This window comes from Bombina bombina, chromosome 7 (assembly GCF_027579735.1).
Source record: "Bombina bombina isolate aBomBom1 chromosome 7, aBomBom1.pri, whole genome shotgun sequence".
NCBI lineage: Eukaryota > Metazoa > Chordata > Amphibia > Anura > Bombinatoridae > Bombina > Bombina bombina.
Genome location: NC_069505.1, coordinates 191,485,450 through 191,502,454, shown reverse-complemented (window position 1 = coordinate 191,502,454; position 17,005 = coordinate 191,485,450). Strand labels below are relative to the sequence as shown.

At 39.5% G+C, this 17,005-nt stretch overlaps 1 protein-coding gene across 1 annotated transcript in view; it reads left to right on the top strand.

Moving 5' to 3' along the window:
* The window catches only part of PRR5L (proline rich 5 like), a 276,250-nt gene that overhangs the window by 175,367 nt on the left and 83,878 nt on the right, over window positions 1-17,005 (top strand). Inside the window, exon 6 of the mRNA XM_053720519.1 lies at window positions 9,982-10,073. Within this exon, the coding sequence (XP_053576494.1) occupies window positions 9,982-10,073 (92 nt within the window). The remainder of the gene's footprint in view (window positions 1-9,981; window positions 10,074-17,005) is intronic.

Genomic DNA, 17,005 nt, shown 5'->3' with positions numbered 1-17,005 from the left:
ATACTGATCTGTATACATATACTGATGTGATTACATATACTAATGTGTATACGTATACAGTACTGTGATTTCATATACTGATGTGTATACATATACAGATGTGATTACATATACTAATGTGTATTTATATACAGTACTGTGGTTACATATACGGATGTGTATACATATACTGATGTGATTACATATACTGATGTGATTACATATACTGATGTGATTACATATACTGATATGTATACATATACTGATCTGTATACATATACTAATGTGTATACATATACTGATGTGATTACATATACTGATGTGATTACATATACTGCTGTGATTACATATACTAATATGTATACATATTCTTATGTGATTACATATACTGATATGTATACATATACTGATCTGTATACATATACTAATGTGTATACATATACTATTACTGTGATTACATATACTGATGTGTATACATTTACTGATGTGTATACATATACTGTGATTACATATACTGATGTGTATACATATACTGATGTGTATTCATATACTGATGTGTAAACATATACTGATGTGTATACATAACACATACCGATGTGATTACATATACTGATGTGTATACATATACTGCTGTGATTACATATACTGATGTGTGTACATATACTGATGGGTATACAGATACTGCTGTGATTACATATACTGATGTGTATACATATTCTGATGTGATTACATATACTGCTGTTATATATACTGATGTGTATACATATACTGCTGTGATTACATATACTGATGTGTATACATATACTGATGTGATTACATATACTGATGTGTATACATATTCTGATGTGATTACATATACTGATGTGTATACATATTCTGATGTGATTACATATACTGCTGTGTATACATATACTGATGTGATTACATATACTGCTGTGATTACATATACTGATGTGATTACATATACTGATGTGATTACATATACTGATGTGTATACGTATACTGATGTGAATACATATACTGATGTGTATACATATACTGTTTGGTATACATATACTGATGTGTATACATATACTGATGTGTATACATATTCTGATGTGATTACATATACTGCTGTGATTACATATACTGATGTGTATACATATACTGATGTGTATACATATACTGATGTGTATACATATACTGATGTGATTACATATACTGATGTGTATACATATACTGATGTGTATACATATACTGATGTGCATACATATACTGATGTGATTACATATACTGATGTGATTACATATACTGATGTGTATACATATACTGATGTGTATACATATACTGCTGTGATTAAATATACTGCTGTGATTGCATATACTGATGTGTATACATATACTGATGTGTATACATATACTGATGTGTGTACATATACTGATGGGTATACATTTACTGCTGTGATTACATATACTGCTGTGTATACATATACTGATGTGATTACATATACTGCTGTGATTACATATACTGATGTGATTACATATACTGATGTGATTACATATACTGATGTGTTACATATACTGATGTGTATACATATACTGCTGTGATTACATATATAGCTGTGATTACATATACTGCTGTGATTACATATACTGATGTGTATACATATACTGATGTGATTTTATATACTGATGTGATTACATATACTGATGTGTATACATATACTGATGTGTATACATATACTGATGTGTATACATATACTGATGTGTATACATATTCTGATGTGATTACATATACTGCTGTGATTACATATACTGATGTGATTACATATACTACATATACTGATGTGATTACATATACTACATATACTGATGTGATTACATATACTGCTGTGTATACATATACTGATGTGATTACATATACTGCTGTGATTACATATACTGATGTGATTACATATACTGATGTGATTACATATACTGATGTGTATACATATACTGATGTGAATACATATACTGATGTGTATACATATACTGTTGGGTATACATATACTGATGTGTATACATATACTGATGTGTATACATATTCTGATGTGATTAAATATACTGCTGTGATTACATATACTGATGTGTATACATATACTGATGTGTATACATATACTGATGTGATTACATATACTGATGTGATTACATATACTGATGTGTATACATATACTGATGTGTATACATATACTGCTGTGATTAAATATACTGCTGTGATTGCATATACTGATGTGTATACATATACTGATGTGTGTACATATACTGATGGGTATACATTTACTGCTGTGATTACATATACTGCTGTGTGTACATATACTGATGTGTGTACATATACTGATGTGATTACATATACTGATGTGTATATATATACTGATGTGTGTACATATGCTGATCTGTATACATATACTGATGTGATTACATATACTGATGTGTATACATATACTGATGTGATTACATATACTGATTGATGTGTATATTTATACTGATTTGATTACATATACTGATGTGTATACATATACTGATGTGTATACATATACTGATGTGTATACATATACTGCTGTGATTACATGTACTAATGTGTATACATATACTGATGTGTATACATATACTGATGTGTGTACATATACTGTTGGGTATACATATACTGTTGGGTATACATATACTGATGTGTATACATATACTGATGGGTATACATATTCTGATGTGATTACATATACTGCTGTGATTACATATACTGATGTGTATACATATACTGATTTGTATACATATACTGTTGGGTATACATATACTGATGTGTATACATATACTGATGGGTATACATATTCTGATGTGATTACATATACTGCTGTGATTACATATACTGCTGTGATTACATATACTGATGTGTATACATATACTGATGTGATTACATATACTGATGTGTATACATATACTGATGTGTATACATATACTGATATGATTACATATACTGATGTGTATACATATACTGATGTGTATACATATACTGATGTGAATACATATACTGATGTGTATACATATACTGATGTGTATACATATACTGATGTGATTACATATACTGATGTGAATACATATATTACTGATGGGTTTAACCCTAATATTTACTACAGGCGGCCACAGCTCATCTCTCATTATGAGGGTCAAAATTCCCTTTCTGGGAAAAAATAAAGTCAAATTATATACTGATGTAATTTCTCCAACATAGGTGTGTCCGGTCCACGGCGTCATCCTTACTTGTGGGATATTCTCTTCCCCAACAGGAAATGGCAAAGAGCCCAGCAAAGCTGGTCACATGATCCCTCCTAGGCTCCGCCTACCCCAGTCATTCTCTTTGCCGTTGTACAGGCAACATCTCCACGGAGATGGCTTAGAGTTTTTTAGTGTTTAACTGTAGTTTTTATTATTCAATCAAGAGTTTGTTATTTTGAAATAGTGCTGGTATGTACTATTTACTCAGAAACAGAAAAGAGATGAAGATTTCTGTTTGTATGAGGAAAATGATTTTAGCAACCGTCACTAAAATCCATGGCTGTTCCACACAGGACTGTTGAGAGCAATTAACTTCAGTTGGGGGAACAGTGAGCAGTCTCTTGCTGCTTGAGGTATGACACATTCTAACAAGACGATGTAATGCTGGAAGCTGTCATTTTCCCTCTGGGATCCGGTAAGCCATGTTTATTACGATTGTAAATAAGGGCTTCAAAAGGGCTTATTAAGACTGTAGACTTTTTTTGGGCTAAATCGATTGATTATTAACACATATTTAGCCTTGAGGAATCATTTTATCTGGGTATTTTGATATAATAATATCGGCAGGCACTGTTTTAGACACCTTATTCTTTAGGGGCTTTCCCAAAGCATAGGCAGAGCCTCATTTTCGCGCCGGTGTTGCGCACTTGTTTTTGAGAGGCATGGCATGCAGTCGCATGTGAGAGGAGCTCTGATACTTAGAAAAGACTTTCTGAAGGCGTCATTTGGTATCGTATTCCCCTTGGGGCTTGGTTGGGTCTCAGCGAAGCAGATACCAGGGACTGTAAAGGGGTTAAAGTTCAAAACGGCTCCGGTTCCGTTATTTTAAGGGTTAAAGCTTCCAAATTTGGTGTGCAATACTTTTAAGGCTTTAAGACACTGTGGTGAAAATTTGGTGAATTTTGAACAATTCCTTCATGTTTTTTCGCATTTGCAGTAATAAAGTGTGTTCAGTTTAAAATTTAAAGTGACAGTAACGGTTTTATTTTAAAACGTTTTTTGTACTTGTTATCAAGTTTATGCCTGTTTAACATGTCTGAACTACCAGATAGACTGTGTTCTGAATGTGGGGAAGCCAGAATTCCTATTCATTTAAATAAATGTGATTTATGTGACAATGACAATGATGCCCCAGATGATTCCTCAAGTGAGGGGAGTAAGCATGGTACTGCATCATTCCCTCCTTCGTCTACACGAGTCTTGCCCACTCAGGAGGCCCCTAGTACATCTAGCGCGCCAATACTCCTTACTATGCAACAATTAACGGCTGTAATGGATAATTCTGTCAAAAACATTTTAGCCAAAATGAACACTTATCAGCGTAAGCGCGACTGCTCTGTTTTAGATACTGAAGAGCATGACGACGCTGATATTAATATTTCTGAAGGGCCCCTAACTCAGTCTGATGGGGCCAGGGAGGTTTTGACTGAGGGAGAAATTACTGATTCAGGGAACATTTCTCAACAAGCTGAACCTGATGTGATTGCATTTAAATTTAAGTTGGAACATCTCCGCATTCTGCTTAAGGAGGTATTATCCACTCTGGATGATTGTGACAAGTTGGTCATCCCAGAGAAACTATGTAAAATGGACAAGTTCCTAGAGGTGCCGGGGCTCCCAGAAGCTTTTCCTATACCCAAGCGGGTGGCGGACATTGTTAATAAAGAATGGGAAAGGCCCGGTATTCCTTTCGTCCCTCCCCCCATATTTAAAAAATTGTTTCCTATGGTCGACCCCAGAAAGGACTTATGGCAGACAGTCCCCAAGGTCGAGGGAGCGGTTTCCACTTTAAACAAACGCACCACTATACCCATAGAGGATAGTTGTGCTTTCAAAGATCCTATGGATAAAAAATTAGAAGGTTTGCTTAAAAAGATGTTTGTTCAGCAGGGTTACCTTCTACAACCAATTTCATGCATTGTCCCTGTCGCTACAGCCGCATGTTTCTGGTTCGATGAGCTGATAAAGGCGGTCGACAGTGATTCTCCTCCTTATGAGGAGATTATGGACAGAATCAATGCTCTCAAATTGGCTAATTCTTTCACCCTAGACGCCACCTTGCAATTGGCTAGGTTAGCGGCTAAGAATTCTGGGTTTGCTATTGTGGCGCGCAGAGCGCTTTGGTTGAAATCTTGGTCGGCTGATGCGTCTTCCAAGAACAAGCTACTTAACATTCCTTTCAAGGGGAAAACGCTGTTTGGCCCTGACTTGAAAGAGATTATCTCGGATATCACTGGGGGTAAGGGCCACGCCCTTCCTCAGGATCGGCCTTTCAAGGCAAAAAAATAAACCTAATTTTCGTCCCTTTCGTAGAAACGGACCAGCCCAAAGTGCTACGTCCTCTAAGCAAGAGGGTAATACTTCTCAAGCCAAGCCAGCTTGGAGACCAATGCAAGGCTGGAACAAGGGAAAGCAGGCCAAGAAACCTGCCACTGCTACCAAGACAGCATGAAATGTTAGCCCCCGATCCGGGACCGGATCTGGTGGGGGGCAGACTCTCTCTCTTCGCTCAGGCTTGGGCAAGAGATGTTCTGGATCCTTGGGCGCTAGAAATAGTCTCCCAAGGTTATCTTCTGGAATTCAAGGGACTTCCCCCAAGGGGGAGGTTCCACAGGTCTCAGTTGTCTTCAGACCACATAAAAAGACAGGCATTCTTACATTGTGTAGAAGACCTGTTAAAAATGGGAGTGATTCATCCCGTTCCATTAAGAGAACAAGGGATGGGGTTCTACTCCAATCTGTTTATAGTTCCCAAAAAAGAGGGAACGTTCAGACCAATCTTAGATCTCAAGATCTTAAACAAGTTTCTCAAGGTTCCATCGTTCAAGATGGAAACCATTCGAACTATTCTTCCTTCCATCCAGGAAGGTCAATTCATGACCACGGTGGATTTAAAGGATGCGTATCTACATATTCCTATCCACAAGGAACATCATCGGTTCCTGAGGTTCGCATTCCTGGACAAACATTACCAGTTCGTGGCGCTTCCTTTCGGATTAGCCACTGCTCCAAGGATTTTCACAAAGGTACTAGGGTCCCTTCTAGCTGTGCTAAGACCAAGGGGCATTGCTGTAGTACCTTACTTGGACGACATTCTGATTCAAGCGTCGTCCCTTCCTCAAGCAAAGGCTCACACGGACATTGTCCTGGCCTTTCTCAGATCTCACGGATGGAAAGTGAACGTGGAAAAGAGTTCTCTATCTCCGTCAACAAGGGTTCCCTTCTTGGGAACAATAATAGACTCCTTAGAAATGAGGATTTTTCTGACAGAGGCCAGAAAAACAAAACTTCTAGACTCTTGTCGGATACTCCATTCCGTTCCTCTTCCTTCCATAGCTCAGTGCATGGAAGTGATCGGGTTGATGGTAGCGGCAATGGACATAGTTCCTTTTGCACGCATTCATCTAAGACCATTACAACTGTGCATGCTCAGTCAGTGGAATGGGGACTATACAGACTTGTCTCCGAAGATACAAGTAAATCAGAGGACCAGAGACTCACTCCGTTGGTGGCTGTCCCTGGACAACCTGTCACGAGGGATGACATTCCGCAGACCAGAGTGGGTCATTGTCACGACCGACGCCAGTCTGATGGGCTGGGGCGCGGTCTGGGGATCCCTGAAAGCTCAGGGTCTTTGGTCTCGGGAAGAATCTCTTCTACCGATAAATATTCTGGAACTGAGAGCGATATTCAATGCTCTCAAGGCTTGGCCTCAGCTAGCGAGGGCCAAGTTCATACGGTTTCAATCAGACAACATGACAACTGTTGCGTACATCAACCATCAGGGGGGAACAAGGAGTTCCCTGGCGATGGAAGAAGTGACCAAAATCATTCTATGGGCGGAGTCTCACTCCTGCCACCTGTCTGCTATCCACATCCCAGGAGTGGAAAATTGGGAAGCGGATTTTCTGAGTCGTCAGACATTGCATCCGGGGGAGTGGGAACTCCATCCGGAAATCTTTGCCCAAGTCACTCAGCTGTGGGGCATTCCAGACATGGATCTGATGGCCTCTCGTCAGAACTTCAAAGTTCCTTGCTACGGGTCCAGATCCAGGGATCCCACGGCGGCTCTAGTGGATGCACTAGTAGCACCTTGGACCTTCAAACTAGCTTATGTGTTCCCGCCGTTTCCTCTCATCCCCAGGCTGGTAGCCAGGATCAATCAGGAGAGGGCGTCGGTGATCTTGATAGCTCCTGCGTGGCCACGCAGGACTTGGTACGCAGATCTGGTGAATATGTCATCGGCTCCTCCTTGGAAGCTACCTTTGAGACGAGACCTTCTTGTTCAGGGTCCGTTCGAACATCCGAATCTGGTTTCACTCCAGCTGACTGCTTGGAGATTGAACGCTTGATCTTATCGAAGCGAGGATTCTCAGATTCTGTTATCGATACTCTTGTTCAGGCCAGAAAGCCTGTAACTAGAAAGATTTACCACAAAATTTGGAAAAAATATATCTGTTGGTGTGAATCTAAAGGATTCCCTTGGGACAAGGTTAGGATTCCTAGGATTCTATCCTTCCTTCAAGAAGGATTGGAAAAAGGATTATCTGCAAGTTCCCTGAAGGGACAGATTTCTGCCTTGTCTGTGTTACTTCACAAAAAGCTGGCCGCTGTGCCAGATGTTCAAGCCTTTGTTCAGGCTCTGGTTAGAATTAAGCCTATTTACAAACCTTTGACTCCTCCTTTGAGTCTCAATTTAGTTCTTTCAGTTCTTCAGGGGGTTCCGTTTGAACCCTTGCATTCCGTTGATATTAAGTTATTATCTTGGAAAGTTTTGTTTTTAGTTGCAATTTCTTCTGCTAGAAGAGTTTCAGAATTATCTGCTCTGCAGTGTTCTCCTCCTTATCTGGTGTTCCATGCAGATAAGGTGGTTTTACGTACTAAACCTGGTTTTCTTCCAAAAGTTGTTTCTAACAAAAACATTAACCAGGAGATTATCGTACCTTCTCTGTGTCCGAAACCAGTTTCAAAGAAGGAACGTTTGTTGCACAATTTGGATGTTGTTCGCGCTCTAAAATTCTATTTAGATGCTACAAAGGATTTTAGACAAACATCTTCCTTGTTTGTTGTTTATTCAGGTAAAAGGAGAGGTCAAAAAGCAACTTCTACCTCTCTCTCTTTTTGGATTAAAAGCATCATCAGATTGGCTTACGAGACTGCCGGACGGCAGCCTCCCGAAAGAATCACAGCTCATTCCACTAGGGCTGTGGCTTCCACATGGGCCTTCAAGAACGAGGCTTCTGTTGATCAGATATGTAGGGCAGCGACTTGGTCTTCACTGCACACTTTTACCAAATTTTACAAGTTTGATACTTTTGCTTCTTCTGAGGCTATTTTTGGGAGAAAGGTTTTGCAAGCCGTGGTGCCTTCCATTTAGGTGACCTGATTTGCTCCCTCCCTTCATCCGTGTCCTAAAGCTTTGGTATTGGTTCCCACAAGTAAGGATGACGCCGTGGACCGGACACACCTATGTTGGAGAAAACAGAATTTATGTTTACCTGATAAATTACTTTCTCCAACGGTGTGTCCGGTCCACGGCCCGCCCTGGTTTTTTTAATCAGGTCTGATAATTTATTTTCTTTAACTACAGTCACCACGGTACCATATGGTTTCTCCTATGCAAATATTCCTCCTTAACGTCGGTCGAATGACTGGGGTAGGCGGAGCCTAGGAGGGATCATGTGACCAGCTTTGCTGGGCTCTTTGCCATTTCCTGTTGGGGAAGAGAATATCCCACAAGTAAGGATGACGCCGTGGACCGGACACACCGTTGGAGAAAGTAATTTATCAGGTAAACATAAATTCTGTTTTTAACGTATTTGCATGCGGCCACCAGAGCAGTGCCAGACCAGATGTGCGCTTGCCTCTCTAATATGTTAGATGTGCGCTTGCCTCTCTAATAGGTTAGATGTGCGCTTGCCTCTCTAATAGGTTAGATGTTCGCTTGCCTCTCTATTAGGCTAGATGTGCGCTTGCCTCTCTAATAGATTAGAAGTGCGCTTGTCTGTCTATTAGGTTAGATGTGCGCTTGCCTCTCTAATAGGTTAGATGTGCGCTTGCCTCTCTAATAAGTTAGATGTGCTCTTGCCTCTCTAATAGGTTAGAAGTGCGCTTGCCTCTCTAATAGGTTAGAAGTGCGCTTGCCTCTCTAATAGGTTAGAAGTGCGCTTGCCTCTCTAATAGGTTACATGTGCGCTTGCCTCTCTAATAAGTTAGAAGTGTGCTTGCCTCTCTAATAGGTTAGATGTGCGCTTGCCTCTCTAATAGGTTAGATGTGCGCTTGCCTTTCTTATAGGTTAGATGTGTAATAAATATCACTCAAATAAAAAAATAAGTGTGGAGACCTGACACATTTCATGATTAAGACATAATGCTTCAATAAAAATGCTGTAATTTGTTTATTGCACTATTTACAGCATTCACTTATTGTGCTATTTCGTGCCACAAATGGGAAAAACCCATAGTTAAAGTCAGATCTGGAGCGGCAATTCACTGATGACCCTGAGCTAAACATGGCTATTGATTGGCGAATATACACATATGGGGTTCCTGATTAGTTCAGAAGTTTAATTCTGGTCTAGCAGTACATTGCTACTCTGGACCTGACTTTAACTATGTGTTTAACCCTATTGGAGAAATAAAATGTATAGTTTTTTATTGTTAGCCCAGATGCAATAATTTAAGTGATAACTAGTATCATATGATAATCTGTCTTCAGATGAAAACCGCATTGCAATTATCGCTGAACTTTGGGACCATTTCTTCACGGAGATCCTGCCCACCATACAAGCCATCTTCTACCCTGTCCAGGTACATATGTCATATGTTTATGTCTTTTATGTTCTAGAAATGATACCTAGAACATGTCTACCACAGTCTGTATTACACATAGTTACTGACCAGACCTGGGAATTAATGTGTCCCTCATAGTGAGCATATCTAAAATAAAAATGGTTAGTAGTCAGTGGCAGGAGAGCATAGTGAGCATAGTCAAGTGTTACCTATATAGATATTGTCATCATTATACAATTTGTGCACAGTAACTGTTACCCCTATATAATCTGTTGTCATTATATGATTTGTGCACAGTAACTGTTACCTCTATAGAATCTGTTGTCATTATATGATTTGTGCAAAGTAAATCTTACCTCTATATAATCTGTTTTCATTATATAATTTGTGTACAGTAACTGTTACTTCTATATAATCTTTTGTCATTATACAATTTGTTCACAGTAACTGTTACTTCTATATAATCTGTTGTCATTATATGGTTTGTGCACAGTAACTGTTACCCCTATATAATCTGTTATCATTATACGATTTGCACACAGTAACTGTTACCACTATAGAATCTGTTGTTATTATATGATTTGTGCACAGTAAATCTTGCCTCTATATAATCTGTTGTCATTATACAATTTGTTCACAGTAACTGTTACTTCTATACAATCTGTTGTCATTATATGATTTGTGCACAGTAACTGTTACCCCTATATAATCTGTTGTCATTAAATGATTTGTGCACAGTAACTGTTACCCCTATATAATCTGTTGTCACTATATTATTTGTGCACAGTAACTGTTACCCCTATAGAATCTGTTGTCATTATATGATTTGTACACAGTAAATGTCACCTCTGTATAATCTGTTGTCATTATATGATTTGTGCACAGTAACTGTTACTTCTATATAATCTGTTGTCATTATATAATTTGTGCACAGTAACTGTTACCCCTATATAATCTGTTGTCATTATATGATTTGTGCACAGTAACTGTTACCCCTATAGAATATGTTGTCATTATATGATTTGTGCACAGTAAATGTTTTCCTCTATATAATATGTTGTCATTATATAATTTGTGTACAGTAACTGTTACCCCTATATAATCTGTTGTCATTATATGATTTGTGCACAGTAAATGTTACCTCTATATAATCTGCTGTCATTAAATGATTTGTGCACAGTAACTGTTACCCCTATATAATCTGTTGTCATTATATGATTTGTGCACAGTAACTGTTACCCCTATATAATCTGTTGCCATTATATGATTTGCGCACAGTAACTGTTACCCCTATAGAATCTGTTGTCATTATATGATTTGTGCACAGTAAATGTTACCTCTATAGAATCTGTTGTCATTATATGATTTGTGCACAGTAACTGTTACAGATATAGAATCTGTTGTCATTATATGATTTATGCACAGTAACTGTTACCTCTATATTATCTTTTGTCATTATATAATTTGTGTACAGTAACTGTTACCTCTATAGAATATGTTGTCATTATCTGATTTGTGCACAGTAAATGTTACCTCTATATAATCTGTTTCAATTATATGATTTGTGCACAGTAACTTACCCCTATAGAATTTAATTTGTTGGCATAATATGATTTGTGCACAGTAACTGCTACCACTATAAAATCTATTGCCATTTTATGATTTGTGCACAGTAACTAACCCCTATAGAATTTGTTGGCATAATATGATTTGTACACAGTAACTTCTACCACTATAAAATCTATTGCCATTAAATGATTTGTGCACAGTAACTTACCCCTATAGAATTTGTTGTCATTATATGATTTGTGCACAGTAACTGTTACTTCTATATAATCTGTTGTCATTATATAATTTGTGCACAGAGATCTTTGTTATTAATTAACATTTAGTCAAATTTCCTTTTGTTGAAGCCATTTTATAGACAAATTAATTTCCATTTACATTAATGATTAACATAGGAAATAAACATGAGCAGTTTCTGTTCTCTCACAGAGGAATTGGGAGAATGAAACACCAGTGACCTGTGGAGAGCAAATAAGTACCCAGAGAAGAAGTAATCTTATTCACCATCTGCATCACTAATAGCCATGTACCCTCTCTGTACAGTGTCACTGATACCTAGAAACCCTCTCTGTACAGTGTCACTGATACCTAGAAACCCTCTCTGTACAGTGTCGCTGATACCTAGACACCCTTTCTGTATAGTGTCACTGATACCTGCATACTGTAACCCTCTCTGTACAGTGTCACTGATACCTACATAACCCTCTCTGTACAGTGTCACTGATACCTACATAACCCTCTCTGTACAGTGTCACTGATACCTACATAACCCTCTATGTACAGTGTCACTGATACCTAGAAACCCTCTCTGTACAGTGTCACTGATACCTAGAAACCCTTTCTGTATAGTGTCACTGATACCTGCATACTGTAACCCTCTCTGTACAGTGTCACTGATACCTACATAACCCTCTCTGTACAGTGTCACTGATACCTACAAATCCACTCTGCACTGTGTCACTGATACCTACATAACCCTCTCAGTACAGTGTCACTGATACCTACATAACCCTCTCTGTACAGTGTCACTGATACCTACAAACCCACTCTGCACTATGTCACTGATACCTACATAACCCTCTCTGTACAGTGTCACTCATACCTACAAACACTATCTGTACAGTGTTACTGATACCTACATAACCTTTTCTGTACAGTGTCACTGATACCTACATAACCATCTCTGTACAGTGTCACTGATAGCTACAAACCCTCTCTGTACAGTGTCACTGCTTCCTACATAACCCTCTCTGTGCAGTGTCACTGATACCTACAAACCAACTCTGTACAGTGTCACTGATACCTACATAACCCTCTCTGTGCAGTGACACTGATACCTACAAACCAACTCTGTACAGTGTCACTGATACCTACAAACCCATTCTGTACAGCGTCACTGATACCTACAAACCAACTCTGTACAGTGTCACTGATACCTACAAACCCCTATGTACAGTGTAACTGATACCTACAAACCTTCTCTGTACAGTGTCACTGATACCTACAAACCATCTCTGTACAGTGTCACTGATGTCTACAAACCCACTCTGTACAGTGTCACTGATACCCACAAACCCACTTTGTACAGTGTCACTGATACCCACAAACCCATTCTATACAGTGTCACTGATACCTACATAACCCTCTCTGTACAGTGTCACTGATACCTACATAACCCTCTCTGTACAATGTCACTGATACTTACAAACCCTCTCTGAACAGTGTAACTAATACCTACAAACTCACTCTGTACAGTGTCACTGATACCTACAAACCCTCTATGTACAGTGTCATTAATACATACAAACCCTCTCTGCACAGTGTCACTAATACCTACAAACCTTCTAGGTATAGTGTCACTGACACCTACAAACCCTCTCTGTACAGTTCCACTGATACCTACATAACCCTCTCTGTACAGTGTCACTGATACCTACAAACCCTCTCTGCACAGTGTCACTATTACCTACAAACCTTCTCTGTACAGTGTCACTGATACCTACAAACCCACTCTGTACAGTGTCACTGATACCTACATAACCTTTTCTGTACAGTGTCACTGATACCTACATAACCATCTCTGTACAGTGTCACTGATAGCTACAAACCCTCTCTGTACAGTGTCACTGCTTCCTACATAACCCTCTCTGTGCAGTGTCACTGATACCTACAAACCAACTCTGTACAGTGTCACTGATACCTACATAACCCTCTCTGTGCAGTGACACTGATACCTACAAACCAACTCTGTACAGTGTCACTGATACCTACAAACCCATTCTGTACAGCGTCACTGATACCTACAAACCAACTCTGTACAGTGTCACTGATACCTACAAACCCCTATGTACAGTGTAACTGATACCTACAAACCTTCTCTGTACAGTGTCACTGATACTTACAAACCATCTCTGTACAGTGTCACTGATGTCTACAAACCCACTCTGTACAGTGTCACTGATACCCACAAACCCACTTTGTACAGTGTCACTGATACCCACAAACCCATTCTATACAGTGTCACTGATACCTACATAACCCTCTCTGTACATTGTCACTGATACCTACAAACCCTCTCTGTACAGTGTCTCTGATACCTACATAACCCTCTCTGTACAGTGTCACTAATACCTACAAACCTACTCTGTACAGTGTCACTGATACCTACAAACCCTCTCTGCGCAGTGTCACTAATACCTACATAACCCTCTCTGCACAGTGTCACTGATACCCACAAACCCACTCTATACAGTGTCACTGATACCTACATAACCCTCTCTGTACAGTTTCACTGATACCTACATAACCCTCTCTGTACAATGTCACTGATACTTACAAACCCTCTCTGAACAGTGTAACTAATACCTACAAACTCACTCTGTACAGTGTCACTGATACCTACAAACCCTCTATGTACAGTGTCATTAATACACACAAACCCTCTCTGCACAGTGTCACTAATACCTACAAACCTTCTAGGTATAGTGTCACTGACACCTACAAACCCTCTCTGTACAGTTCCACTGATACCTACATAACCCTCTCTGTACAGTGTCACTGATACCTACAAACCCTCTCTGCACAGTGTCACTATTACCTACAAACCTTCTCTGTACAGTGTCACTGATACCTACAAACCCACTCTGTACAGTGTCACTAATACCTACAAACCCTCTTTGTACAGTGCCACTGATACTTACAAACCCTCTCTGTACAGTGTCATTTCTACCTACAAACCCTCTCTGTACAGTGTCACTGATACCTACAAACCATCTCTGTACAGTGTCACTGATAACTACAAACCATCTCTGTACAGTGTCAGTGATATCTACAAACCCACTCTGTACAGTCTCACTGACACGTACAAACCCACTCTGTACAGTGTCACTGATACCTACAAACCCATTCTGTACAGTGTCACTGATACCTACATAACCTTCTCTGTACAGTGTCACTGATACCTACATATCCCTCTCTGTACAGTGTCACTGATACCTACAAACCCTCTCTGTACAGTGTCACTGATACCTACATAAGCCTCTCTGTACAATGTCACTGATACCTACAAACCCTCTGTGCACAGTGTCACTGATACTTACAAACCCTCTCTGTACAGTGTCGCTAATACTTACAAACCCACTCTGTACAGTGTCACTGATACCTACAAACCCTCTCTGCACAGTGTCACTGATACCTACAAACCCTCTCTGTACAGGCTCACTTATACCTACATAACCCTCTCTGTACAGTGTCACTGATAACTACAAACCCTCTCTGCACAGTGCCACTATTACCTACAAACCTTCTCTGTACAGTGTCACTGATACCTACAAACCCACTCTGTACAGTGTCACTGATACCTACATAACCCTCTCTGTACAGTGTCACTGATAGCTACAAACCCACTCTTTACAATGTCACTGATACCTACAAACCCTCTCTGTACAGTGTCACTGATACCTACAAACATTCTCTGTACAGTGTCACTGATACCTACAAACCATCTCTGTACAGTGTCACTGATACCTACAAACCCAATCTGTACAGTGTCACTGATACCTACAAACCTACTCTGTACAGTGTCACTGATACCTACAAACCATCTCTGTACAGTGTCACTGATACCTACAAACACACTCTGTACAGTGTCACTGATACCCACAAACCCACTCTATATAGTGTCACTGATACCCACAAACCCACTCTATACAGTGTCACTGATACCTACGTAACCCTCTCTGTACATTGTCAATGATACCTACAAACCCTCTCTGTACAGTGTCACTGATACCTACATAACCCTCTTTGTAAAATGTCACTAATACCTACAAACCCACTCTGTACAGTGTTACTGATACCTACAAACCCTCTCTGCGCAGTGTTACTAATACCTACATAACCCTCTCTGCACAGTGTCACTGATACCCACAAACCCACTCTATACAGTGTCACTGATACCTACATAACCCTCTCTGTACAATGTCAATGATACTTACAAACTTACAAACCCTCTCTGTAAAGTGTCACTGATACCTACAAACCCTCTGTGCACAGTGTCAATGATATCTACAAACCCACTCTGAACAGTGTCACTGATACCTACAAACCTTCTCTGTACAGTGTCACTGATACCTACGTAACCCTCTCTGTACATTGTCAATGATACCTACAAACCCTCTCTGTACAGTGTCACTGATACCTACATAACCCTCTTTGTAAAATGTCACTAATACCTACAAACCCACTCTGTACAGTGTCACTGATACCTACAAACCCTCTCTGCGCAGTGTTACTAATACCTACATAACCCTCTCTGCACAGTGTCACTGATACCCACAAACCCACTCTATACAGTGTCACTGATACCTACATAACCCTCTCTGTACAATGTCAATGATACTTACAAACTTACAAACCCTCTCTGTAAAGTGTCACTGATACCTACAAACCCTCTGTGCACAGTGTCAATGATATCTACAAACCCACTCTGAACAGTGTCACTGATACCTACAAACCTTCTCTGTACAGTGTCACTGATACCTACAAACCAACTCTGTACAGTGTCACTGATACCTACATAACCCTCTCTGTACAGTGTCACTGATACCTACATAACCCTCTCTGTAAAATGTCACTAATACCTTCAAACCCTCTCTGTGCAGTTTCACTAATACCTACATAACCCTTTCTGCACAGTGTCACTGATACCTACAAACCCACTCTATACAGTGTCACTGATACCTACATAACCCTCTCTGTACAGTGTCACTGATAGCTACAAACCCACTCTTTACAATGTCACTGATACCTACAAACCCTCTCTGTACAGTGTCACTGATACCTACAAACCCTCTCTGCACAGTGCCACTATTACCTACAAACCT